General features: G+C 39.7%; 3 protein-coding genes across 3 annotated transcripts in view; 1 reads left to right on the plus strand and 2 right to left on the minus strand.

The window, feature by feature from the left end:
• Nucleotides 1-580, plus strand: part of LOC146451872 (uncharacterized) — a 28,091-nt gene extending 27,511 nt beyond the window's left edge. Inside the window, exon 22 of the mRNA XM_085098538.1 lies at nucleotides 123-580. Coding sequence (XP_084954664.1) covers nucleotides 123-310 — 188 coding nt within the window. The 3' untranslated portion in view covers nucleotides 311-580. The remainder of the gene's footprint in view (nucleotides 1-122) is intronic.
• Nucleotides 581-3,308: 2,728 nt separating this feature from the next.
• Nucleotides 3,309-11,431, minus strand: LOC146451875 (uncharacterized). Its single transcript, XM_085098587.1, has 4 exons — nucleotides 11,004-11,431; nucleotides 5,810-6,627; nucleotides 4,905-5,474; nucleotides 3,309-4,448 (listed from the first exon to the last, which is right to left on the minus strand). Exons 1-4 carry the CDS (start codon nucleotides 11,365-11,367, stop codon nucleotides 4,194-4,196), a joined length of 2,007 nt encoding a protein of 668 aa, XP_084954713.1. The 5' UTR covers nucleotides 11,368-11,431; the 3' UTR covers nucleotides 3,309-4,193.
• A 2,673-nt stretch (nucleotides 11,432-14,104) lies between these two features.
• On the minus strand, nucleotides 14,105-23,763 carry LOC146451876 (uncharacterized). Its single transcript, XM_085098588.1, has 3 exons — nucleotides 22,665-23,763; nucleotides 21,158-21,733; nucleotides 14,105-16,758 (listed from the first exon to the last, which is right to left on the minus strand). Exons 1-3 carry the CDS (start codon nucleotides 23,466-23,468, stop codon nucleotides 16,504-16,506), a joined length of 1,635 nt encoding a protein of 544 aa, XP_084954714.1. The 5' UTR covers nucleotides 23,469-23,763; the 3' UTR covers nucleotides 14,105-16,503.
• Between the last annotated feature and the right edge of the window lie 1,923 nt (nucleotides 23,764-25,686).

The raw sequence follows: 25,686 nt of genomic DNA on the forward strand, positions 1-25,686 counted from the left end.
CTTATTTTTAATTTGATTGCAGTGTTAACCCAGAAACTTAAAATCCCTATAAACCCCTGCAGTTCCTTTAAGTTTCGTCACTAAAAGAAAAGACCACACCTATGTTTTCTTACTTTTTGTAGGTAAGGGAATTATTCACGTGAAGTTCTTCTGGAACAAGATATCTTTGTGCGTGAGACAATGCTTCCATTTCTTTTGGTATGGAGTTGTCTCCATCAAGCGAAAAGCCGAATGCATTTTCCGTGGTTTGGCGTTTTCCACCCCGAGACTGGAGCCATTTGATGCAGAATCATTTTGGAGCCAAGATTGACCTTGATTATTATTTGTATCGCATTTGTGATTTCTGTTCAAAGGAGACTAGCGTCTTTGTTTTAATTAACAAGAGACATTCAAGGAACATGTAATGTTGACTCGTTCCTGTTTATTCATATAACTTGGAATAATAAAGCGGTTGATTTGGTAATACGCTTTTGCTACGAAGACTACATTTGCTATTCGGGTAAAGATAAGAGATGTTGAGTTAGGTTATCTATATTCTTAGCCTTCAAAGCCTTTTAATACAATCTGAAAGACAATTTCATTGTTTGTTTGTTTTTCTTGTTCACATGGATGCCACAGCATTTTGTTTGCACCCCTTAAAGGGGACGTGTAGAGACGTGTAGCCTCCACTGGCTGCAAGTGCCCATAACCTTAAAACGAGAAATGTTACAGGGGTAATTTTAAATCCTATCCCTTGTCCTTAGCCGTCCATAGTCAGCGAGGAAAAAGGGCTTAAGTAATTGATCAGCTTTCAAGAATGTCAGTAGTTAGGAAACGACGAAAAAACTGACTAACCCGTACACTTTTAACTGTGGCCAATTTTTCGAAAGTCCCTATAATTTACCAGGAGTTCTTGCCATGCATGATGCAATGAATAACTGTCGTCCGTAGTCAGGAGATCTCCCTCAATATACGATATGTTTAGCAAACTCGGCCTATGGCCTCGTCAGTTAAGTACCTGGGGATATTCTGCGCGATTTCTCAGGATAATTGTAAAATAACTGCCATCCAATTTTGTAACTCATGGCGTGCTTCCTTCAATGAGAGAGCGGAAATTAATTGGTGGATTATAATTCATTCCAGGCTGTCGCAGTGATCTTTCAGTTGCTCCGCATTATTACTGATAAAGTGGTAGAGGCATATAAATTGGCGCGAATCTGTTTTCTAAATACCTGAAGTTCCTAAGGAGTTATTAGCCTCATTGTAGACTACACAAAAACTAGTTAAGCCGGAGACACACTAGGAGATTTTATTCGCCGATCGCGGCGAATTTGATCGCAAGTGGTTATCGTCACCGATTGATGAGGACACACTTGGCGATTTTTTTCAGCGATCGCGGCGATGTGCCACGTTAATCTTGTTCCTAGGCTCCAAGTATAGCTGCTATCCGCCATTTTGAAAAACCATGCGATAAAATCGCCCAACCTGATTGGTTGACTTTACTGGCGATTCGCAGCGATGAGCATAGAAAATCGCGGGAACGGGCGTACTAGGCGAATGCCGGCGAATTTAATCGCTGATATCTTACATGCCAATTTTATACGCCGATCGCCGAAATCGGCGCACCGGGCACACCTGGCGATTTTCACCGTTCGCGGCGATAGGCCTACAAATTAGCGTAGTGTGTCACCGGCTTTAAGGGTATCTTTTGTCCTGGCAGAATTTCCTTCTGGTTTTTCCTCGGGTTTGGGGAAGATGAGGAGCTTGGCTTTAGGAGCTAATGGCTCATTCCAAGGGTACTTGAAAGGAGTGTTCAAAAGTATCTCTAACACACGCATTTACGCCTAGTTTCCATATGCGCCTAACTCCGTCAGAAACAATTGCAAACAGCTTACGATGGCTTGATCGCCTGCAAACTGAGTTTGCGTAAATGGAAACACCTTTTACGTTCATTCCCGACTAGTCGCCGATGACCGCCAAGAGATAGAAAAATTTCTATCTTTACGTCTTGTTTGCGACGATTAACAACGTTAAAGCGAGGAAAGAACCATATGGAAATACAATCGTAAACTGTTTGCGATTGATTGCGATCAAATCGGTGACGATTTTCTTGCACGTGATACGTTTTGACGAATCAGAGGCAAATATAAGTAATGAAAATGGCGTCCAAGTTTGTTTGTGGCAATGAACAGGATACTCCTCAAAACAACGTAATTTATAAGGGAATAGCCCGCCATATTTGCAGAAAATCTAAGGATTTTAAAGACAAGAGTAAAAAGGACAATGCTTGAAAGAGAGTGGCGACCAAAGGAAAATTGGAGGTCTCCAAAGCGATGGCACAGTCCAACACAATCCGTAAGGCGTTTTTCGCGCCCTTTACACGATGTCACGAGGTTGGGTAAAGGTATCACGCATTTGGAAAACAGAATCGAAAACATGATTGCAAAAAGTGAAGGTGTTTGCGATCGGGCCATCGCAAACCGTTTGTGACTGTTTAGGACGTTGTTACGTGTATATGGAAACCAGGCTTTACCTGCTCCGCTTCTTACAGTCAACAGTCATGCCTATCGCTAGTGGACTGGGGAAAGCGCACGCTAATTGATACCCTCTGTCTTTTGAGGCCATAACGAATCATTACCTCAAATATTTGGCAAGTAAAGCAAGATTCCGTCCAATTGCAAGAATAAAAATATTGACAAGCCCTGTTCTGTGACTCTAAAAACGATATTAGGTAAAGATCTATCCCTATCAATAGGTAAAACGCCATTTACAGAGCTTCTGCTTAGACTTTGATTCGAGATAGGAGCAATAGTGTTTTAACATGCTTCCAAGGAGATTTGTGAAAGCAGATAATTTTTTATTGCAAAAAAAAAAAACAATTAGGCAAACTAACAGCTCTCCTTTGTGAGTAACAAATAGCTTTGTGGTTGTTGTGGTTGTTACTTTTGGAATTCCATATTTGGAATAAAACGGAAGCCACCGATTCACTTCTGGTCAGGTTTCATTGGGTAACGTTACTCTTGCCCTGGTCGGTTAAAGAGCTTTCAGAGTGGATAGTTGGGGAACAGACTGAGACACATGGAGCAACCCCAGGAGCAATTTATTGATTGTAAACGTTTACAATCCTGCCAGTGTTGAGCGCAGCAATTTATGAAGTAAAAAGGTGAAATAAAATCCATTGTAGCAATTATGCTACGCGTCAGATTGGACGTAATGTCGCATGGCGAGTTACGGCCTAACGCCTGTTTTCCTTTATATCCCTTTACACCACCCCCCCCCCCCCCTCCCCCTTCACCCATAGATTTATAAAGGTGCTCATGCAATTTTGGTCATTCTTCATTTTATTGTGTCATCGTATACAAAAGAGAAAAAACCGGTGAAAGGTTAGTAATAATAATGATAAAAATTAACGCACCCGATTTTCACCACACCAGTCCTCTAGCAATACTTCCCCTTCCGGGGTTACATTTTTTTGTTTGGCGAATAAAAATGAAACGCCTATGAACCGTAATGACTATAGGTAACCAAATCCATAGCTTGGCTTGCTTCAACTTGATAATACTATGCTAAAGAAAAACCCTTATGTTGTTCTAGTTCTTATAATAGGCAGTTAATGTCTACCAAGATATATGTCTACCAGTATGCTGATAAGGAATAAACGAAAATGACTGTCGACGAAAGGAGATTGAGTTGGAGATGAAGTGGAAATGCTTTATTCAGTATTAACGCTTATCTTTCGTCTTGAGCGTTCTCGATCAACTTGAAATAGCTCAATTCTCAAAGTGTATCTTTTCTTTTATGTAGACCACGTATTCGACGACTCAAAAACCCACTTATAAACTGCGCTTTTCCAATTATAACGGCTTTTCTAGTATCAACCTGAGCAACATTTTTGGTCAACTCTTATTCCTGTTCCTTGGTTTCCTTCCATCCCGCTATACACAAAGGGTTTGAACGGCATTTGACGACTCTTTTTAGGCGGTTCGGGTTGTTATGGAGGATTGTGAGTCAGGACAACTGTGCTAGATATCAAGTTTAAGATGGTTGAAATACGAAGGCAAGGCGGGCAATTAAATAAAATCAGTTATCATCAGTTCTCGTCGACAATCATCCTTGATTATTCCCGAAGTAATACCCTTACGTTAAGAATGACCAATTTACAACTGAAAACACACACATGTTGGACCCAAATGGATCAGCCCGGGCTTTTCTTCTCACTTTAGCCACACCAGCACAAAAGGAGACTGGTGATTGTACCTTCTGTTGGGCCAATCAGAACTGCTGTTAGGGCTGTCATATCCGTTAGCGTTTTGGGTCCATCCGTCTGCTTTTGATCCTGCACGCAGTACACCTACTGCCATGCAGTAATCCTTCACAGCGGTATTTCCTTGTCGATTGTATGAGGCGTAAGGATACGAGCCACCATGGTACCGCAACGGCATAATACCGTATTTATTTTGGTAGCAAACCTATAAAAAGATACATTGTTGACATATAAGACCACTTTTCACTCAAAATGATAGTCGAACTAAAGGCTGAAAATAATTCAATCTTTGCCTGGTAAAATAATTAATACAAGTGACACCACAGGAAAGTAATCATCAATACCTTTCATTTCCATTGCTTCTTTTAAACAGGAAACGATAACTTATTACGTAATTTTTAAGTAAAACATTGGTATTGTCCCACAGTATCTTGGCCTGGTTGCAAAGTTTTCTTAAAAATCTCCAGAAACTGAACGGAGTAGTAGCAGACGATAACACGCTGGAATATTACCTTGTTTGCATTCTATTGATAAATGGTATCTTAGCTGTCAAATACCTTAGCTGGTGATATTTAGTATTATCCAGCATGACCGTCAAATTTCTCCTGGAACTCATGATATCTATCTTTGGAAACATGTTACCGAGATTGTGTTTCTCTACCTTGGTTCCTCCATTCCAGGCTTTCACAGTCACTTTTCTCATGCCCGCTGCTCGTACTCTAGCCTGGCCAACTCTGTGATTCCACCAAGTGTTGATTTTTCTGCCCGGAGGTAATTTCCAGAGAACCCATTTGCTTCCTACTCCTCCAGGAATGTCTGCACTCGATAGCATGACCTTGGATGCGTGTTTCACTGCCAGGACACGAGCATCTAAACACGAATATCCGGTTTTTCCACGGTTCATTATAGGTGACTTCAGTTGTTCTGAGTTTTGGTTTTGTATGAGCCACTTGGTGTGGATGTTTCCTACCTGACCACTAACTTTTCCAACCAGAGTCCATCCGCCACTAGCCATGTCGCAGAAGGTTTGGACAGCCTCACTGCCTTTCAGGGAAGTCTTGATCCAGTACACGCCACTTTTTGCTGAGGATTTCTTTTGGTGGTCGAGGTTCGAATCATAGATCTGCTTACAAGAATCGGCTGGCTGGTCTTTATATCCAAGTCGCAGGTGAGTGAGCAGGCATCTGTCACCAGTTGACACAGTGGGCTTGGACGCCACCAACAAAAGTACCTGAAGGCATTACGAAATTTAGAGATGTGAGCTTAGAAAACGAAAGGACCAATACTGGTACATTAACTGACATGAGCAAACATATTTATGAAGCTAAGGGCGCTTATCTTCCTTGACTTAAGCCATCATCAACAAGGAAATGGAACGCTCGATCTTTTGCGAAGAAGGCAGGACTGAAAACAATCGTAGGAACGAAAATGTAATAAGTAAAGAGAATGGTAAAATTGGAAGAAGCTCGCTTAGCTCTTCATGATATCGCCTATTGTTTTCCACTGTTGTCCCTATCTAGAAACAGTCACCATCGTATTGTAACACGGATAGGAACAAAATCCTACCTTAATGTTGTCATAGAAGGATTTGCATCCATAGGGGCTTCCACTGTAGATACTGTGGCAGCCCAATCCTATGGTTCCCCTAGGAATCATCCAATAATTAGCCACCATGGCATTTTGTATTAGCACATTGTTGGCCCACTGCATAATTCGGTTTCCAAATACACGATACTTGAAATGGAACCACTTGTTTTTGACCAATTTTTCTGGGAGATTGCATCTATATTTCCACACGCCGTCTCTGTTGTTCTTGAAAGGCCTCATGGTGCATTGTTTACGGTCAGTCCAATATTCAAACCACCAGGCAGTTGTACGGCGTAAATTGGACTCCTGAACCCGCAAAAAGGGGCCCGGGTAAACGTCACCAGCTCCTGTCTCTTTAAGATCAAGTTCCACTTCAATGTCTCCCCAATTTACTCCTTCTTTCAAGTACATGCCTACTTCAGCGTGTCCAAAAGATGACTTTCCAGTTTTGCCAAAAATCTCTCCATTCTTGACAGACCAGTCACCCCAAACTTTCTTCCACTTGCTCAGTATCGACTTGGAAAAGTCTTCGAAGAAGGCCAAAACTTTTCTTGGGTCAGCTCTGGCTTTTCCCACGTTTTTGCCGCCAAACACCAGGGCGTAGGAACTGCCTTCCACTGTTTTCCCAGAAATCATTTTTTGGATCCTGAACTGAACCTTAGCTTCAGTTGTGTATAAGCCAGTAACAAGCCGGTCGATCTCGTGTGGCAAGCTGTTGCCGTTGGGTCGGTAAAATACTCGGAGATCTTCACCATCTGACGAAGCCTTATTTGCGTCAACCAGTGCTTTGTGATTAACTGTAAGGGGAGAGTTAAACGTAAAAAAAATGAAAAAGTCTCAAACTCGCCCTTTGCACACAGACAATATGAGATGTGTGTGTTCATGTATATTAACATTATTTTATTATTAGGGTGGTTTCGGTCAGGGACGAGAAGATTACAGATCAGTATAAAATGGTTAGAAGATAAGATTTTTTCTTTTAGAGCTCACAGGTGAAAAGTTTTTCGTGAGTACTAAGTCTTTTTACAATTTATTGAAAGAAGGCCGGAAGCAATCTTCCGGATGTCACAAAAGACAAGGACACAAAGTCTCCAAATATAAAAAAAGTTACCGTCTTTATTTTTTTGCTTGTGACCTCGGTCAAAACATTTCCTCCACTATAGGGTGGAATGGAAGACTTGGCTGGGTTAACATGGTTGAGCTCAAAATCACCGGTCGACCGTTTGTAAATATGCACAGGCAAAACGTAAGCGCTCTGGAATCAATTTCAAATCGTAGGACGTTTTCCACTTAGAGCTTTCAGGGTCACCAGATTTTAATCCGAACTCTGGTTAGCTGATACTTTGAAAGCTCTGAAAACTGGCAACTGATCCTCTTCCTCAAGCAATGAAACTTTACTCGAGGTAGTATGACGGGGACATTTCTTAGCAAAATGGTTCTCTTTGCCGCCTTTGATGCCGGGCTTTGATGTACATCTTTTGCCTCACGTTTACGCTCGTCCTCTCTCATCAACAAGTTCGACAAGGTAACGAAGTTTATTTGCAGGAGGTGCCAGATTATCGGACAATTTTCCTCTGACAACTTTTTGTTTCCTGGAGTAACCGAACGTTGAAAGGTTATGTTCGCTCACTGTCATACATTTTGGGAAATGTCATACATTTTCGGGTTTGGAAATGACATCAAATTTTCGTGATACTTCCCCTTTAATCTGCGCTTGAGACATCTCAGATGCACGACAAATATCGAGTGCACTCACAACCATTTACCTAATATAATCATCCGTATCTCTCAGAATATCCTTCAGGCGTTATAGCACAGTTATAATCCTTTCTCTTAGAATATCATTTAGGCGTTAAAGTGCAGTTATCAATGATCTGACAAAGTGCGGTCGCGTAGCCATCAAATGACTCAGCAGACTCCTGTTGTCGCGAATTAAAGGCATAGTGCTTGGGAAATATTCTTTCACGAATTACAGTAATTGTTGAATGGTTTAATGACACACTAAATATCGTTTTTCTCGGTCACCAATAGATTCCAAGTTTTTAAGACTTTCATCCTTCAGGTTCAATGGCAGTTCGAAGCGCAGCTACTCAGACGTCTCCTTCTTCCGTTGTTTACTTTTGAAGCGACACTGTAATGTTCCCACATCTCCTTTGCTCGCTCCATTTTTCAGCGACGTGGAGTCATTGATTTTGAGAGCGGTGTGCTGATGGTAGCGGTTGAAGAAAAGCCATGGTTCGAGCCACTTACTGACACGATGTGACGTTATCGAACTATTAAAGAGATATCTTGAAAACTCCAGCACGCATAAATTAGCCACAGCGTATATATACATAAACAGACATGCCACGCAAAGCATTTGCCGAGCCAAAAAACGCCTAATTAAGAAACGAAAATAATTTTAAAACAATCGAAGAGTAACAAAAAAGCGACACAATTATGTTTTCGAATACCGCCGTTGTGTCCATCTCCGAAGCCTAACTATAATGCAGAGTGAATACAATAACACCATAAACTAAACAAAAGCATAAAGTAACAGAAATCCAAAAAAATATACAACCTTCGGTAGTGTCTCGTCGATGCGCTAGGAGCTATGAAACAGCCCATTAGATGAGATAAAATACCTCTTTTCGCGCCACCTGTCTATAAATCACTGATCGCACGGTATTATAAAACTAACGTTAGGACGCTAATTTAAACACAGCACAGCTTCTCTTTTCTTTTCACAATATATCAATGAAACACGCAAAAATAGCGAATAACGAAACTTCTATATATCTATGAAACGAAACTAACGAAAAAGGCGAATGGTAAAAGCTAAATTGCAAAAAAAAAAAAACGGTACGAAAGCTGAAATCGTCACAGCGTAAAGCCAGCGACACACTTGGCGATTTTATACGCCGATCGCCGCAATAGCCAGGTGTGCCCGGTACTGCGATTGCAATTTTCGCCGATCGCCGCGATCGGCGTATAAAATCGCCGATATCTGGCATGTCCGATATCGGCGATTAAATTTGCCGTCATTCACCAAGTATGCCCGTTCCCGCGATTTTCCTCGTTTATTGCTGTGAATTGCCAGTAAAGCCAACCCATCAGGTTGGGCGAGTTTTCAAAACTGCCACATCGCCGCGATCGGCGAAAAAATCGCCAGGTGTACCCGCATCAATTGGTGGCGAAAATCGCTGGCGATTTGCCCTGGCGATCAAATTCACCGCGATCGGCGTATAAAATCGCCAGGTGCGTCGCTGGCTTAAGTGTCAGTCTTCGTCGATCATTGGTCTAAGTTGGAGCAAGTTCTTTTCCTTTGGCGATCAACCGTTGCTCTTCTGGAAATGCTTCTCGCTGGGATTGTGCGATGATTTCAGCTTCAGTAGCTTTGATTTCTTCTCAACTTATTTCTCCGGCTGTTCTTTGTGCTTTGGGTAAACAGCAGTTATGTAGGAATCTTCGCAGTCGAGTCAAACACTAAAATCGAATGGGGTCCAAACGCCAGTCTAATAATCTTTCTTCGGTAACTGCAGTCAGCGTTTATTTTTGACTACCTTGAATTTATGCTTTGCTGGAACGCCCCCCGGTGTTCGAATCTCTCTTGACGCAAAAGATGGCTGTTGAATCAGATTTTCTGGCCCTGAGACTCCGCTTCTCTTAAGGATTTCGGGCCTTGCTACCAGGTCTCAGAATTAGCCAGCTCAATTGCTGTCATCCCTCTCGTTGCGAAATTGTCGTCCTTTGGAATATACCTCCACTATTCAGAACTTGTTGACGCTTGAATTTCGGCAGCTCTAGCGTGTTGGCGAGGGTGCCAAGGGTTCTCCAAGGTGATCGTCCCAATCCAGTCCTGCAGTCCATAGTTTTTGCAGTAGATCTTTAGTTCTGACTATGAATGGTGCTTAGAACCCAAGGGGATCATCAAAAATAGTGGCCACCTTCCAAAAAAGGTTCGGTTTTGTGAAGGAAAAGTAATCACCAGGCAGCCGAACTTTAAAGGTGAGGCATGCCTCCGCTGCCTGCCATAAAACGCCAAGCGTTTTCGACAGCCGGTAGGAGCCCTTCCTTCAAACCAATTTCAGAGGCTTTGTCTTCTGGCGGGATCTCATTCGGCACGACTGAAGAATTTGAAAGCCAATTTCGAGCATGCATTCCAACTCCATGCCACAGTTGTGATAATATCTTGTAAAGTTTAATTCGTTGTTCATCATTAGGCACCAAGTCCATGCTGCCGTCCATGTATGTCAATTTTAGGGCTGTTTCTGCTGCGAGTGGGTACTCAGTTCCGTGGATCTATGGGTGGTGCTGTGTCACAAACCGAGGAGGGAAGGGTGATGAGTTCACACCAAATACGACCCAACTGGATCCGTACTCTTCCGGAGCTTTCTCTAAGTCTAAATCTCTCCAAAAAAAACCGGTGAAACGATCGGTCTTCAGGTGCGATTTCAATCCTTAGGCACATCTCTGCGATGTCACAGACCAACATAATGTGACAAGATTTTTATGAAAACGAAGCAGAACGTCAAAGAAGTCGCGCTGCAATTTTGGTCCATTTTGGCCTTTTCGTTCTATATATCGATGAAACGAAAATAGCGAAAAAAGCAAACGGCAAAAACTAAATTAGAAAAAAAAACTACGAAAGCTATAAACGAGAAGCGGTCTTTGAAAGGAGAACTAATTATTTAGACCTGTTATATGCGAAAAAACGGTATGAATAATTATTAAATGATTCGTAAATCGCAATTGCTGAGAATGTTTCTTTGCATGCTGCGAATGTTCTTTGTTTCTTGTTTTTTATTCTCTTGTGAACAGGCGAATTTGCCCATTTCCTTCTTGAAAAAACCAGAAGCACATCAGTAAAGTGTTACGGAAACGTCATGCTCGATAGTTTTCAGGCTTTACTTCTATGTAACAATCTGTTAAACTCACAGGAAACAAAGGAAACACAAACGTCAAAACAATACAGAGAAGGCAAACAATAACCTACAAATTTAAGAAAAACCTGCCAAGTTCTTACAACAAAATTACGCTTTATCCACCAATTCAAACGTCATATAAGCCATATCGAAATGACAAGCGAAACTTTGTAGCGTATTACTCGAAAAGTCTCTTTCAGCGTCTGAACTTTCAAAAAAATCCTGAGGAAATAAACAGTAGAGGTATCATATACACCAATGACTCTTACCTTTCACGGTAGCTGTGTAGCGAGATGGCAGAGCTGACTTCGTATGTATTAATATAGCCTGCTTGTAGTGAAAATCAGGAACAATGTACCGTGGCTCGCACATGTTCCCTGGAACCGGCTGATTGCTGAGTCGCGCGAGGAGAAGTTGTATCTTCTTGACGATAACGAGCCTTTCTACGGTTTTGTTAATTTTCTTTTTTGCCTCCTTGATGCCACCTTTTGCCACCTTAATATCAATGTGCATCTTTTTGGAGAGAGAATCCATTATATCTTTCGCCTTTCGAACGTCGCTATAACTCCGAGCGTAGGTTGAGCCATTTACCAATAAAAGCACTACAAGAGCGAGGAAGACTTGACGCGACATGGTGTTTAAGGAACTCTGATAGTGCTTCAGCCGCGACTAAACAAACGGTGTGGGAATGCAAATAGCACGAAAACAAAAAGCCCGAACACGCAGTTTTAATGACAAGCGAGAATACATTGTTTCTAAACAAAGAAATACTCACCTAGGCAAAACAATTTTCAAGAATTTTTTCGTTTGTAATAATATCAAAAATAATAATAACATTAGGGTAGACCCTTTCCGTGTGTTTCAGTAGAGGCCTCTAACTTAAACAAAAAGTACGATAAAATGTCTCTGAAATGTATCAAATATAATTTCTCAGCCATAAATACAAATTAAAGGAGGGGGGTTCGCTGGGTTTTCAACGGATATGATCTTTACGATAGCGTAACTGACATGCTCCAGTTGCGTACCGAATTGGAAACCTCTGGATAATTAGCCTGCGAACGCAGACGTATTTCCGGCTGTCGCTTTTCTCTGTCGAAAAATGAGAGAAGCGACAGCCGGAAATACGTCTTCGTTCGCAGGCTACTGAAAAATAGGAGAGCTGTATCATTTTGTGATGATAGCAAACTTACATGGGCTGATCAAACACAAGTACTTTACAAAAAAGATTTGTAAATGTGATGTAAGTTTACTGGTGGATGATGGGCTGCAAGGGCTGTTCCCTCTGCTCATCATGATTGTGTGATCTTATCATTTTTAGCGATTACCACTCGATTATTACATATTTTACGCAGTTTGAAATATTTTCAATCTCTATTTGTTTTAGTATCTATTTATTTTGTGTATCCAAATAAGTATGGGATTTTCCCAGGCTATAAGGCATTGGCACGTTAATAAAGTTTCTATTCTATTCTATTCTTTCTATTCTATATGTACCAAACTCGCAAGCCTGACTTTGCTTATAGGCAAAATAGGGCCACAAAAGGCTATTATAAACATTCATTTCTCGCAAGGACTTGAGTGACTGAACGGAACTGCCTCCTAAGGCAAATAGCCCTGTTTGACTCGCTGAAAATTTCCAAGGTTGTTGTATCAGCCATTTGCTATTTCTTTTATTGCTTGTTTACATGGCAGTCCAAAAATACTCGATGAGTGTTTGAGTAAATAAATAATCAAATTTTGACGGTTATCAGAAATTTAGAGCATCTACAAGCAGCCAGAAGCGACAGCTCTATCTTGCCAATCAACAAAAGCTTTTGTTTGCAAATGAACTTGAAACAAATTGACAGACTACATCAACTCATTTATTCACAAGAGTGTGAGTTGAGTTGAGTTTGTCATGTCTTCCGCTTATGTAAATTTTTGTCTATGAAAATAAACACCTTCTCAAGCCTCTGAAATACTACAAAACAATTCTCCAAAAAGAACAATTAAGGGCTTTCAGATTGCCATTCGAAATCGAACAGAGTTAATGAGCAACCATTTTTTATGCATTTCGTTTCTTCCTGTCCTCTTAAGCATAAATTCAAATGCGGTGTGAAAACAAATGGAAAACTACGAGAAAACTGTCGATGCGTGAAAAACAAGTTAGAAATTCATCAACATCAAGTGTTAGTATATTGGAAATAATAGGGAATGATAGGAAAGGAGCATTAAATGAGTGTTAAGTATTCCGGTGTAAAATACTTTGAAATCGACTATTGCGCTACTCGGAGAGTTCACATATTAGTTTTTGATAACGTCGTAATATTGTATTACATTCAAAAGAAAAACAATTTAACTACTCTCGAGTTTTTCTTATAGAAAGCAACACTGGTGCCTAAATGGGAAGTTTAATAGTACCCCGAAGGGGCAAAAAACTGACGTTTGCCATAAAGCGAGACAGGCAGGAAGTTTATTTTGGGAAAACTTATGTATGCCGCCGCTTCTTATCACCTTGACATTTTCCCTAATCTGTTTCAGGGCGTTTGTATTTCTTGTCTGAGAATATAATTTTGTCCATCGTTTGTATTTACACTTTTCTTCTCAATAATGGTAGAATGATAGAAATTCTAATATAGGAGATCCCTAACGCTCTTGGATTGGAGACGAGAGGTAAACGGCTTTGGTCTGGAGGCACAATACAGTTCTTGACCACCCGCTCAGCTTCACAATGATTTGCCGTGACTGTACTTATCGCAAATGGCTGAAGACTTTTGAGAGCGCAAGCGAATTTATGCCCTCAGCTTCTTGAAGGCATAATAAAGAAATTTTCGGTCAATATGACACAAGAGAAAACAAAACAATATTCCGTCCAAAGACTTCGAGAGATTCCGTTCTGGGAAGATTTTTGTAAGAAAACATTAATAACTGTCAACGGTTAAGAACTTCTTTTGAAATATTCTTTGATTCGAGATAAGAGCAATAGTTTTGAGACAAGCTTCCTCGGTGACATATGCAAAGCAATGTAGCAGCTCTTTGTTGAACAAGAACAATAGGCTTAAGACAGTGCCTACTTTTGTTTCTGCGCATACGTTCTTTGCATCTCGAGATACTCGGATTTCCTGTGGGTGGTGCCTACTAATACAGGGATATTTTTGCGCGGTTTAAAACTATGCGGAGAAAGCAGAACTTAGCAAGTGGTCTTGGTATCCAAAAAGGAAGTTGGGGGTAACTATGCATTTTTCAGAGATAACAAAGCTTGAATTTGGTTAGGTTACTCCCGAGATTGCATCTAACGTAATATGGTGGCCTAAATCTTGATAAACATAACTTTCCATCCTTTTACACACACCCTCCCCTCCCCCATAAATTTAATAAGGTGCTCATGCCATTTTGGTTATTCTTCACTTTATTGTGTCATCGTATACAAAAGGAACAACACTTGTGAAATGATTGATAATAACAATTAATTGCAATACATCATACACTCCTTTAGCTAATCTTTTCTACTAATGTTACATTTTATTGTTTGGCGAATGAAATAAATGGATGCACTAAAACTTAGGAGCTGTTTACATGGAGGGAGGAAGATCCTAGCACCTGGAAGATCCGAGAAGGCGGCAAAACTTTTTGTTTGCTTTATATGCAGAAATTCGGCCGAAGTGGTTACCAAGTGGAGAAGGAAAAGAAGAATAACTGTCGGCCTTAAACAGCTGGACGCCCGGCTGCCGCCATGCTTGTTCTTTTTGTCCCTAGTACTAGGATCTTCTGAGTGAAAGTAGCTTACATGGTGCTAGGATCTTTCTAGTACTAGGATCTTCCTATCTCTTAGCTAGGAAGATCCTATCGCTAGGAAGATCCGAGCGCTAAGGTCAAATACAACTTTTTGCATGTAAACTGAATAGAGAAAACATGGTGTTAGGATGAATCGCCCTCTACGATCTTCCTAGTGCTAGGATATTCCTCCCTCCATGTAAACAGCCCCTTAGAATTTGGATAAAAACTCTGCGAACCGTAATGGCTATAGGTAACCAAGTTAATAGCCTTAGCTATTTTCAGCTTGATAGTGCCATGCTCAAAAAAGATTCTTATGTTGTTCTAGTAATTCATAACACAGATTATAGTAGAAAATCGGAATAAACAAGAGTGACGGTCGACGAAAGGCGAGAAAATTGAGTTGGAGATGCCGGAGACTTTTTTCCACGTGAAAGTGGAAAATTTTCCTTCTTTGCTATCGCTTGTTGTTTAGCTTTCTTCTTAAGCGTTTCGTCCAAACCTTGAATTAGTCGAATGCATGCTCCTGAATAGGCCATTTCCGAGTTGTTTCAGTAGACCTCATTATAAAAGCGAGTCTAAGTGCGAAGCTTGTCATATGACAAGTAATTCGGTTAAATTTGCTTGCACATGAATGAAAACTAATTTTCATAATAAACACTACGCACGAAGCCTCGCTTTCATAATGAGATTCAAAGCAACTTGGAAATGGCATACTGGCAAACGCGGTTTTCGATCAACTTGAAATAGCTGAACTTCTCATGCATATCCTTTGTCTCATATCCTTTATAATGTTCACTGCGATGAAGAAAAACGGTGGATAACCAAACAAATACTTAAATCTTCGAAAACAAAACAACTGTTGCAGACCATGTGCTTGATAGCTCAAAAACCCAATTAAAAACTTCGCATGTCCGATTACAACTGCTGGTCTAGCATTCTTGACCCCAGGGCTGCTTGGCTTTGACTGCGCAAAAAGGAAGAGCTCTGGAGTCGACAATGCTGGTCTAGTATAAATATTACACCCATGACCTTAGCAACGTTTTTGGTCAACTCATAATTAACTCCTGTTCCTTGTTTCCTTCCATCCCACTCCACAGAGGGTTTGAATGCTATCTGATCGATGAGGACTTTGGTAGCGGAGAACAGTCGGATGCGTTAAAGGGGCAGTGTCACCTATTTGTGATATTACTTTGAATGGCCAAAAAACACATTTGCATCAACGGAATCGTTACAATAATGGTTCCGTTACAATAATGGTTCCGTTTTGTTAACAGTAACCCTACTAGTACACAGAAACTAGTGTTAGTCATCTTTGACAGTGGATGGCCAAGATTTAAATGGATTGAAATTTGAAAAATTGGCCAATTTTTTTCAGGTTCGTCCAGCGTGTTTGGGAAATCGCTAAAACACTGATTATTGTTTGTTATTCCCAGGAAAAATCACTTGATATTTTATTCCCGGTGCTCTAAGAGCAATTTGATGTTAGCAAAAAGGTACCTTGTCAAATATTTGAGCAGTTTCGACCAAACCACAGAGAAATCTTTGCGTTAGTGTCCCTTTAAGGAGGATTCGAAATAAGGACAACTGTGATGGGAATTAATTTTAAGAGGGTTGAAATGAGAAGGTAGGGTGGGTGAGTTACAGTGAAACTAAGAAAATAGTGAACTCCAAGAATTATCTATGGAATGTTTATTTTTCTGTGACCAATGAGAGGGAAAGTTAAACCACATGAAAAAAAAAAAAAAACCACAAAAATAGTTACCGTTACAGCCTGCGATCTTTTTCATCTCGTTTCTAATTCGTTTTCTTTCCCAACAAACTAAACATTCCAGAAATATTTCTATTGTTCACGGTTTTCATAGTTTCACTGTAAACTATCGTCAGCTCTCGTCGAGTATCGTCCTTGATTAATCCAGAAAAAATTCCTTAAAGGATGACCAAATTAAGACTGAAACACCACACACACAAAGAGATCCAGTATAGACCCAAATGGATCAGCCCAGGCCTCTCTTCTCACTTGAGCCAGACAAGGACGAAAGGAGACTGGTGATTATAACTTCTGTTGGGCCAATCAGAATTGCTGTTGGGGCTGTCATACCCGTTAGCATTTTGGCTCCATCCATCTGCGTTTGCGCCTGCGCGCTGTACACCTACCGCCATGCAGTAGTCGTTTACCTGGGTGTTACCTTGCTGATTGAATGATGCATAAGGGTATGAACCACCATGTTGCTGTAACGGCATTATCCCGTATTTATTTTGGTAACAGGCCTGAAAAGAGAAAGAGTTATTAATATTTAAACACTCTTCTCCGTCACTGGAGATAGATAGGTAGTTTTATTAAGATAAAGCGTTGTAGCCCCCGGACCGGCTGAATTACGATTTACTTACATCGTAAAATAAGATACCACAAAATACTAAAATCTAAAATAATGGAAAAATACGAAACTATACATCTAAAAGACCTTAAAATTATGTAAAAACAATTACTAAGAACAATTAATGGTCTCATTTATGATGAAGGTATTCTTGTGTCTGTTTGTCTTGAAAGGCGGAACCCTAAAGTATCTCTTACTGCGCGTGCACCCTGTACTGTTGTTTCGTTCGGGCAGAAGGCTTTGAAGTTTGTGATTTTTACCCTATACGATTTCTCTAAACAGATAGTTACTGATTTCTTGCCTTCTGAAAAATAAGGATGGGATTTCTAGGGCCTCTAGTGCCTCGTTATACGAATCATTCGGGCATATTATACGGAGCGCTCATATTCAGGAATGAAAATAATTAAGTCATTGGGCTTGCAAAGGTTAAAATAGTTTAAATCCATCAACATCACAATGAAGTAAGCCGATTTCGTGCTCACACTAATAATAATAATAATGATAAAAATAATAATAACAATAATAATAATAATAATAATAATAATAATAATAATAATAATAATAATAATAATAATAATTAATTCGCCCTCCTGTGGTCTGCAATGCTATACTTGAGAGGCTCATGTTGTACGCGAAGAGCACCGCTGAACATTACCGATACAGACTTTGAAATCGATAAGCATTTACTAGCGAGATTTTAGGATTAAAACGTTCAACATTCTTCACATTTAGGATTAACAGGGGTTTTGGAATTTTCACATTTTAGTGTATGATATATATCAGAATCAAATATTTCCTTTGTTTTTCAACGTAGATTGAATATATGTATATATATTTTTTATAAATATTTTGAAGCTTCACGTTGAACTTGTTTATCCTTATATCACAAGAATTTGAGTATGAGATTTTATATTTGTTATATTTTTAGGAGTGCATAGGGTTGTGTTAAGAGTTGGTCATTTTTATAATAATAATAATAATTATTATTATTATTATTATTATTATTTCACAAAATTTCATTTGGGGATTTCATTGATGACTGCCGCTTAAACGCTAGCCAAGCGTGTCTCCGCTAATTTTAGAAAGTGAATGATGGCGTGACGTTGTAAATTAGTATTTTAGGATCTTTTTAACAACTTTTTTATTCCATCAAAATTTTAGTCTTACTATTGTTAAAAAATTGTGCTTGAAAATAGCTCTGTTGTACTTGGAAATAGTCGCTTTTTTTTTAATCGAAATGAATTTTAAATATTGAATTGTAAATAGGTTTTAATAGCTCTTTTTTTCTACTTTTAACTTGTAAATATCAATTTTGCTTGGAATATTATAATAAAGAAAGATTTTATTTTTATTATTATTATTATTATTATTATTATTATTATTATTATTATTATTATTATGCTATAACTGTTAGTGTGTGGATCTACTAAAATACTTAAAACCAAATTTCTGGACTTTGAGGATTCATTCGGAGAGTCAGTGAAGGATTAATAAAATTATTGAGTTATATTTTTTGCTTAGGAAAGAAAATAAACAGTCTATTTAAGGCCCAATACCCGGCGAAATTGAATCCGGTAGACAAATTCCCACTCAGTTTGAGCTAACCGAACTGGAACTTCCAACCCGGCCAAACGGGCTGAAAAATATCATTTAAATACAATCAAATGTCAGCCCGGACGGAAAAGGGAACTTGAGCATGTGATTACAATGAAAATGTTTCATTTTGATTGTATTTTCCCCTGAAATTCATCATGTAATCGCAACGAAGTTTCAGCCGAAATTCGCATGTAATCGAGCACTCTATATCGTTTCTACTAAACGTTCACAAACTTTTTCGTGTTTTAAGGCCGGGGCCCCACTAACCCGGATAACTTGGAAAACTCGCCGTCGTTTTCCGTTCTCCGTCCTCACTAGTGTTTTCGTATCGTTTCAACGCTGCCTTGGCCCCAAAAACGCTAAAAGAATCGGAGAGCATGCGCACTTTAATTCTACTTCCCGCCTATTTCTTGTTTCAGTTACCTACCTAGTTCAAGGTGTTGTTGGTTTTAGGAGGCAGCAACCATTTAGTGAGCAAAATCAACCCGAAGACAGAAGAAATCCGACGGAAAATGCAAATCAGGCGAACAAAGCAAATCTGACAACTTTTCATGGACAGATGATGAGGTGGAATTGTTCTTTGAGCAATTCGTCCTCACGTTTGGGTTAATGGTCGAAAAGGGAATGGGACAGAGATCACAAGTTGCCCAAGAGTTCTTCAAAACCATCCACTCTCAGCGGGAAAGCGTTTTTAGAAAGTTGCGCTTTCGGTGACCGAAAACGTAGTTTTAGCGTCGACGGAGAGCTAAACCGAAAAAGAGAAGTTGCCTTTTGAAAATTCAGTCCGAAATAGAGTGAACGGGATTTTGGTTAAAACGTTGGGTTCTCCTATGTAATGGCCACGTCATTTGCAACAATGACTGCAGTCATTTGCAACAATGACTGCAAAACTGTATAGGAAGGAAACGTTAGCAAGTGCGAAGGAAGAATCATTTACTCGTAGATTTTATTTTGACTCGTGCTTTAGAGTATCAAAAAGGTGTTTTGCGTTTTTTACCCTACAAGTTGTGTATTTTTACTGAACATGGGATTGTTTTTTACCACTTTGCACACCTTGGTAAACCTCTGGTCAACCTAGAATCAACGGGTTAAACTACCATGTTGAAAATGTTATAAAACAATTGGTTTATGAGTCAGCTGTGCGTTCATCGAGATATGAAGCACTTGGGAAAGTTTGGTGCTCTCCAAACTTCCTGCGTGCTTCATATCTCGATGAACGCACGCTGACGCATGAACCAATTGTTAATTATATAATAAACTGAATTCTACATGCATTTTGATTGTTGCTCACTTATGATCTATTGGAGGACAGACGCGTAGATGACGTCACCGTTAATAACTTTTGCTTCTTTATTATAAATTAACAAATAGATTCCATTTTGCCGTGCGTCTGTACTCTGATAACGCACAGATGACGTCAAAACGTGGTGAGAATAAAGAAGTACGCTACGAGCCGCAGGCGAGTAGTGTGACTGATGTTCTCGCCACGGCAAAATGGAATCTATTTGTTTTATACAATAACTAAGACATTTCAACACATTTCGTGAGCGGGCATCGCGTTGCCTGAGTTGAGTCAAAACCTTTCCAACAAACTCAGTTTTAGACTACAACACACATGCAATTGTGATCTTCTTAATTAGAGTATAATCCGAAAGAATTTCACTAACAGTTTTTTCAAAACTAACCTTTATTCCAGAAGGAAATCCTGACCCCAAAATATTACAGCATGTAAGTCGCTTCACTGCGATTTGTAATCGATTACTCGCCATTACCGGATTTTTATCGGCGACATATTTCGACAAATATTTGCTTCCCTTTCACGTCACAACAAAGTTCTGGCTTTCCTATCCTGTTTGAGGTCACTCTCAGCAGTCTTTGTCCAATTTTTTATTGGGCAGTTTTCCTTTCCTGCGAAAATTTGCCTGTGTTTGTCCGCTACTTGCAAAAACAGTTTGCAAAACTTTGTTGACCAGTCGCACTGGCTGGACTCTAGACTCTGATCACGTGCGCCGTCACACTACTCGATGACGTCAATCGTGCGTCTATACTCTAATCACACACTCCTCTAGACCAAACAAAACGCAAGTTTTACACAGTTCATTGTATAAAAACAAATAGATTTCATGTTACCGTGCGTCTGTTCATAATAGATCACAGAAGACGTCAAAATGTGGTAAGAACATCAGTGACACACTCGGCGCCACTTTTTTGTTCTTACCACGGCAACATGGAATCTATTTGTTAAATAAAACGCTAGAATTTACCTTGTTTGCATTCTATTCATAAATTGTGTATCGTATCAGCCGCCAAATACCTTAACTGGTGATATTTAACAATTATTCCACGAGTACGCGTTGGATATGAGATGAAAGATAGCGAACGAGACGCGTTGCGCCGAGTTCGCTATAATCATCTCATATCCAACAAGCTCAAGTGGGATAATTGTTCGCTAGATCTTGCTGATTTCGCTTTGCAAGAACAACCAGAAGACAATTTAAAGGTCGCTATTACTCGGGCATGTTATTTTGGCTCATATATCATGGCCGCTAAAAAGTCAATAAAGTGATCCCTGGAATTGAATTATACAATGATCCAGTTTTTAATAATTGGTATTATCCAGAATTATCGCCAAATGTTCCGTTGGAACTCATGATATTTATCTTTGAAAACATGTTACAGAGATCGTTTTTTCCTACCTTGGTGGCTCCATTCCAGGCTTTCACGGTAACTTTGCTTGTGCCTGCTGCTTGTACTCGAGTCTGACCAACTGCGTGTTTCCACCAAGTGCTGATTTCTCTGCCCGACGGTAATTCCCAGAGAACCCATTTGCTTCCTATTCCATCGGAATTGTCTGCACTCGATAGCATGACCTCGGAAGCGTGTTCTACAGCCAGGACACGAGCATCTAAGCAAGAATATCCGGTTTTTCCACGGGTCATTGCAGGCGACTTCAGTTGTTCTGGGTTCTGGTTTTGTATGAGCCATTTGCTGTGGATGTTTCCAACCGAACCACTGATTTTTCCAACCAGAGTCCATCCGCCACTGGCCATGTCGCAGAAGGTTTGAACAGCCTCACTGCCTTTCAGGGATGTCTTGATCCAGTACACGCCACTTTCTTTCTTTTGGCCATCTAGTTTGGACTCATAGATCTGCTTACACGAATCAGCTGGGTGTTCTTTCTCTCCAAACGGCAGCCTGATGTTTATTTCATGTGTAAGCTGACATCTGTCTCCAGTAGATACAGTGGGATCAAAAGCCACCAACAAACGAACCTAAAGTCATTGTGAAATATTGGGTTAGAGTTTTGTAACAGCAATATGTTGCGGACAGTTAATCATTTGACATTTTTCCTTTCTATTGTTGTTATTTCATGCGTTTTTTTTACGTCAAGTTAGCATATTGTTATTTCTTGTTCCTTATAGATTAATTAGGACAACTGCACAAATGCAAGCGTAAAAAATTAGTTGTCAGTTTCATTGCAGTTGTTGCTGTCAGTTCCAGTTTCAAGTTGTCAAGGCTTTTTGCTTGCTCAGTACCAAACATTCGGTAAGGTTTGTTAACCATGTATTTTTCTCTTTGTCCACGATTTCACGTTATTTCTAGCGTTATACATTACTACGTTTTTCTGTCATTTTCCCCTAGCGAACCTGTCCTTCGGTTAAGACAGTAAGAGTTCCGAAATAAATCTCTGGCACACCCAAGATTTCGTTGATTTTACTGTATTTGTTCATCCTTCAGACAATATTTTCACAACTAATCACTTGGACTTCTACAAGCACACCCAGAAAGTACTTGAGTGACTGTACATGTGTCGAAGAGCCGCATGATAATGATTTGATCGACATGACGATGCAGTAAATTGGAAGGTTAAAGAAGTTGCATTTGCACTAACCGTGTAAATGAATTGCTGAATTGCTTTTGGACTGACTTAAAAATGGGAAAGGAACTTTAATTTATCGGAAATGGACAAACCAATTTATAAAGCTAAACATCGATAAACAGGGTGTTTGTCACTGGATATTATCAGTAACAAGGTAATGGAACCCTTGACCTTTGCCTTTAAAAACAGGAAAAAAAGATGCCATGAATAAAGACGTGAAATAGAAATGAGCTCACTTAGCTCCTAGTTCTTGTTTTCCATTGTTGTCACTCTGTAAATATTGAGACAAGTGCGTGGTCATAGGAATAGGAACAAGACCTTACCTTAATATTGTCATAGAAGGTCCTGCATCCAGAGGGGCTTCCACTATAGATACTGTGGCAGCCCAATCCTATGCTACCCTTAGGAATCATCCATTCACTACCCACTGTGACATTTTGTATTGCCGTGTTGTTAGCCCACTGCATAAATCGGTCACCAGATACGCGATATTTGAAATGGAACCACTTATTTTTGACCAGCCTTTCCGGTAGCTCGCATCTGTACTTCCACGAACCGTCTCTGTTGTTGATGTAAGGCCTCATGGTGCATTCTGTGTGGTCTGTCCAGTATTCAAACCACCAGGCAGTCGTGTGTTGCATACTGGACTCCTGAACTCGTAGGAAAGGTCCAGGATAGACGACGCCATTTCCCGTCTCTTTGAGATCAAGTTCCACTTCAATGTCCCTCCAATTAACCCCTTCTTTCAAGTATATGCCTACTTCAGCTGATCCAAAAGATGACTTTCCGGTTTCGCCAAAAATCGCTGCATTTTTGACAGTCCACAAACCCCAAACCTGCTCCCACTTGCTCAGGGTAGTGTTGGAAAAGTCCTCGAAGAAGGTGAAAACGTTTCTTGGATCAGCCATCGCTTTTTCTGCGTTGTTGCCACCAAACACGAGAGCATAGGAACTACCTTCCACTGTATTGCCAGGAATCATCTTCTGGATCCTGAATTGTACTTTAGCCTCAGTTGTGTACAAATCAGTGACCACTCGGTCGATCTCGTATGGTAAGCTATTGTCGTTTGGTCGGTAAAATACTCGGAGATCTTCACCATCTAAGGAAGCCTTCTTTGCATCAACCATTGCCTTGTGATTCACTACATGTTAGAAATTAAATACACAGCAAATGAAAATAAGTTCAAAATTGCCCTTCGGATACGCCCAAAGACATAATCACGCATCAATTATCAGTTTTTAAACTGGATAAGCAATGTTTAGGGTGAAGAGTATCCTTCATTCCTAACAAGCCATGTTCCTTCTGTAAATTCCCGAAAAATATGAAGAAGACGTAAGAGGGTATAAACCAAGTTATTAGAATATTTTCTCGCTTTCCTCTGATATTCATACACAATACAAGATCCCGGTCTTTATCTGGTAACTTAAAAATAACTTTATTTATCCTGATAAAAGACCGGTCAGTCAAACAACAAAGGTTGATAGACTGGTATTAATCGGTGACCAGTACCTAAAAAATATATAAAAATATTTAGATGAAAAACAGTGGTAGAAAATAGAGAAATATAACAAAATCAACTAAGCATCGCTTTTACAAATATGATTGGCCCTATCCATGTTCATCAAGTAAGTAAATGTTCTGACCTTAAACAGTGCAAGTGTTCTTAGCTCACGTAACTCTCTTGGTAGTTTGTTCCAGGCACTCGCAGCCGAGAACTTAAAAGAAGTCTGACCACATTTGGTCTTAACTAGTGGTAGATCTAATAATGTCGGATCTCTAAGAGATCGATAATGTCCTTGTGATCGTTTTACTAAGTAGCCTGTCAATTGCGTAGGGCAGTTAATACAGTATTATTAATAATCTTGTATACATACTGTAACTTGATGAAAAGTGATAATAAAAGCAATTCAGCGCGCATCTTCTGAGTACACGTCTTCTAGTCAGCATGTTACATTATTCGCATTGCCCGATTTTGTAGGCGTTCTAAAGCCCCGTCTACACGAGCAATTTTTATGTGGCAATTTTTATTTGCCCGTGTAGATGATGAGAAAATACCAATTTTTATGTGACAACTGCATTTGCTGAAAAGCTGGCGTGTTAGTTTTTATGTGGCAAATAAAAATTGCCACATAAAAAATTGTCCGTGTAGACGAGATGCCACATGTATAAAATGTGACAATTTTTTCAACGTCATCTGTAGAACCCAGTCTCTACAGTCCCTAACATTTGCGCATCCAGCATGGCGCCATCTTGCTTTTTGCCTTTCCATGGACATCTCCGCTGTGCGAAATTATTACTGACGTAAATTAGCAACAAACATTTGTTGAGCCATCTACACGGGCAAATAAAAATTGCCACATACAGTTGCCACATAAAAATTGCTCGTGTAGACGAGGCTTAAACGTTGGGCGTTCTCCTTGCTGCATTCACCCCATACGACGCATCCATAATCTAGCAAAGGTAGCACAGTTTGTTTGTAGATTCTGAGCAAAATATTGCGACTAAGAAAAGACGAAATTCTGTTCAGCAGTTTCAATTTGGGGTATACCCTGGATTGTATATAGGTTACATGTTTGCTCCAGGTCAGACAGTGGTCGATGTAGATTCCTAAGTACTTAAAGTAATCCGGCTTCCACGTTAAACCGTCAAATTAGATTTAAAAAAAAAGACTAAACTCCCTTGCAAGATTTGGAACAAAACTATAGAATGAAATCCCTGTAAGTCTTCGAACACGCAAGGTAGCAATGCACAAACTAATTCTTCTGATTTTGAGAGATGAGGAGGACAATGCTGATATTTTACCCACTTTCATCAGATCTGTTGAACTCTACCGCTGCAGGAGCTTATGACATAAGCTCCTGACCGCTGTTAATTGATGGATAACCATTTTTTTTTTTTTTTTTTTAAATTTTTATTTGCAAGAAAACACACAGTTACATACAATAATAAACTAGACAGTACTTACGCACTTACACTTTGTACAATATTACAATTAGCTTACTCACTCGCTGGCCCGCTAACACACCATTCACAACACTCACTCACTCATCTCATGCTCTCATGCACTCACTCACAAGAAATTCAAAGTCACACCCGTACAAGTCATATATATTAAATAGGTCTAAATATTGTCCATTTCTTTTTAAATATGTCTAATGTATTATTTTTCGTACAAATAAATTTCTCTGTGTCATACTTTAACGATACTTTAAATTTGTAACCACCTATATTCGGAAGTTCGTTATTTCTTCTACACCCCCATAAATAAATTTTTCCTATAAGTAACAGGTAATTTAGTAAGGGGCATTCTGGTGTTAGAACACCGATTAAAATATCTCTCAACTC

This window comes from Pavona decussata, unplaced genomic scaffold (genome assembly GCF_977016875.1).
Source record: "Pavona decussata unplaced genomic scaffold, jaPavDecu1.1 SCAFFOLD_383, whole genome shotgun sequence".
In the NCBI taxonomy this organism is placed as follows: domain Eukaryota; kingdom Metazoa; phylum Cnidaria; class Anthozoa; order Scleractinia; family Agariciidae; genus Pavona; species Pavona decussata.

Coding starts and splice junctions, on each gene's coding strand:
- LOC146451875 (XM_085098587.1), bottom strand. CDS start 11,367: ATGTCGCGTCAAGTCTTCCTCGCTCTTGTAGTGCTTTTATTGGTAAAT. Junction 5,475..5,809: donor CCTTCTATGACAACATTAAG/GTAGGATTTTGT, acceptor TAATGCCTTCAG/GTACTTTTGTTGGTGGCGTC. Junction 4,449..4,904: donor CCTGGAATGGAGGAACCAAG/GTAGAGAAACAC, acceptor ATCTTTTTATAG/GTTTGCTACCAAAATAAATA.
- LOC146451876 (XM_085098588.1), bottom strand. CDS start 23,468: ATGGTTGATGCAAAGAAGGCTTCCTTAGATGGTGAAGATCTCCGAGTA. Junction 21,734..22,664: donor CCTTCTATGACAATATTAAG/GTAAGGTCTTGT, acceptor CAATGACTTTAG/GTTCGTTTGTTGGTGGCTTT. Junction 16,759..21,157: donor CCTGGAATGGAGCCACCAAG/GTAGGAAAAAAC, acceptor TTCTCTTTTCAG/GCCTGTTACCAAAATAAATA.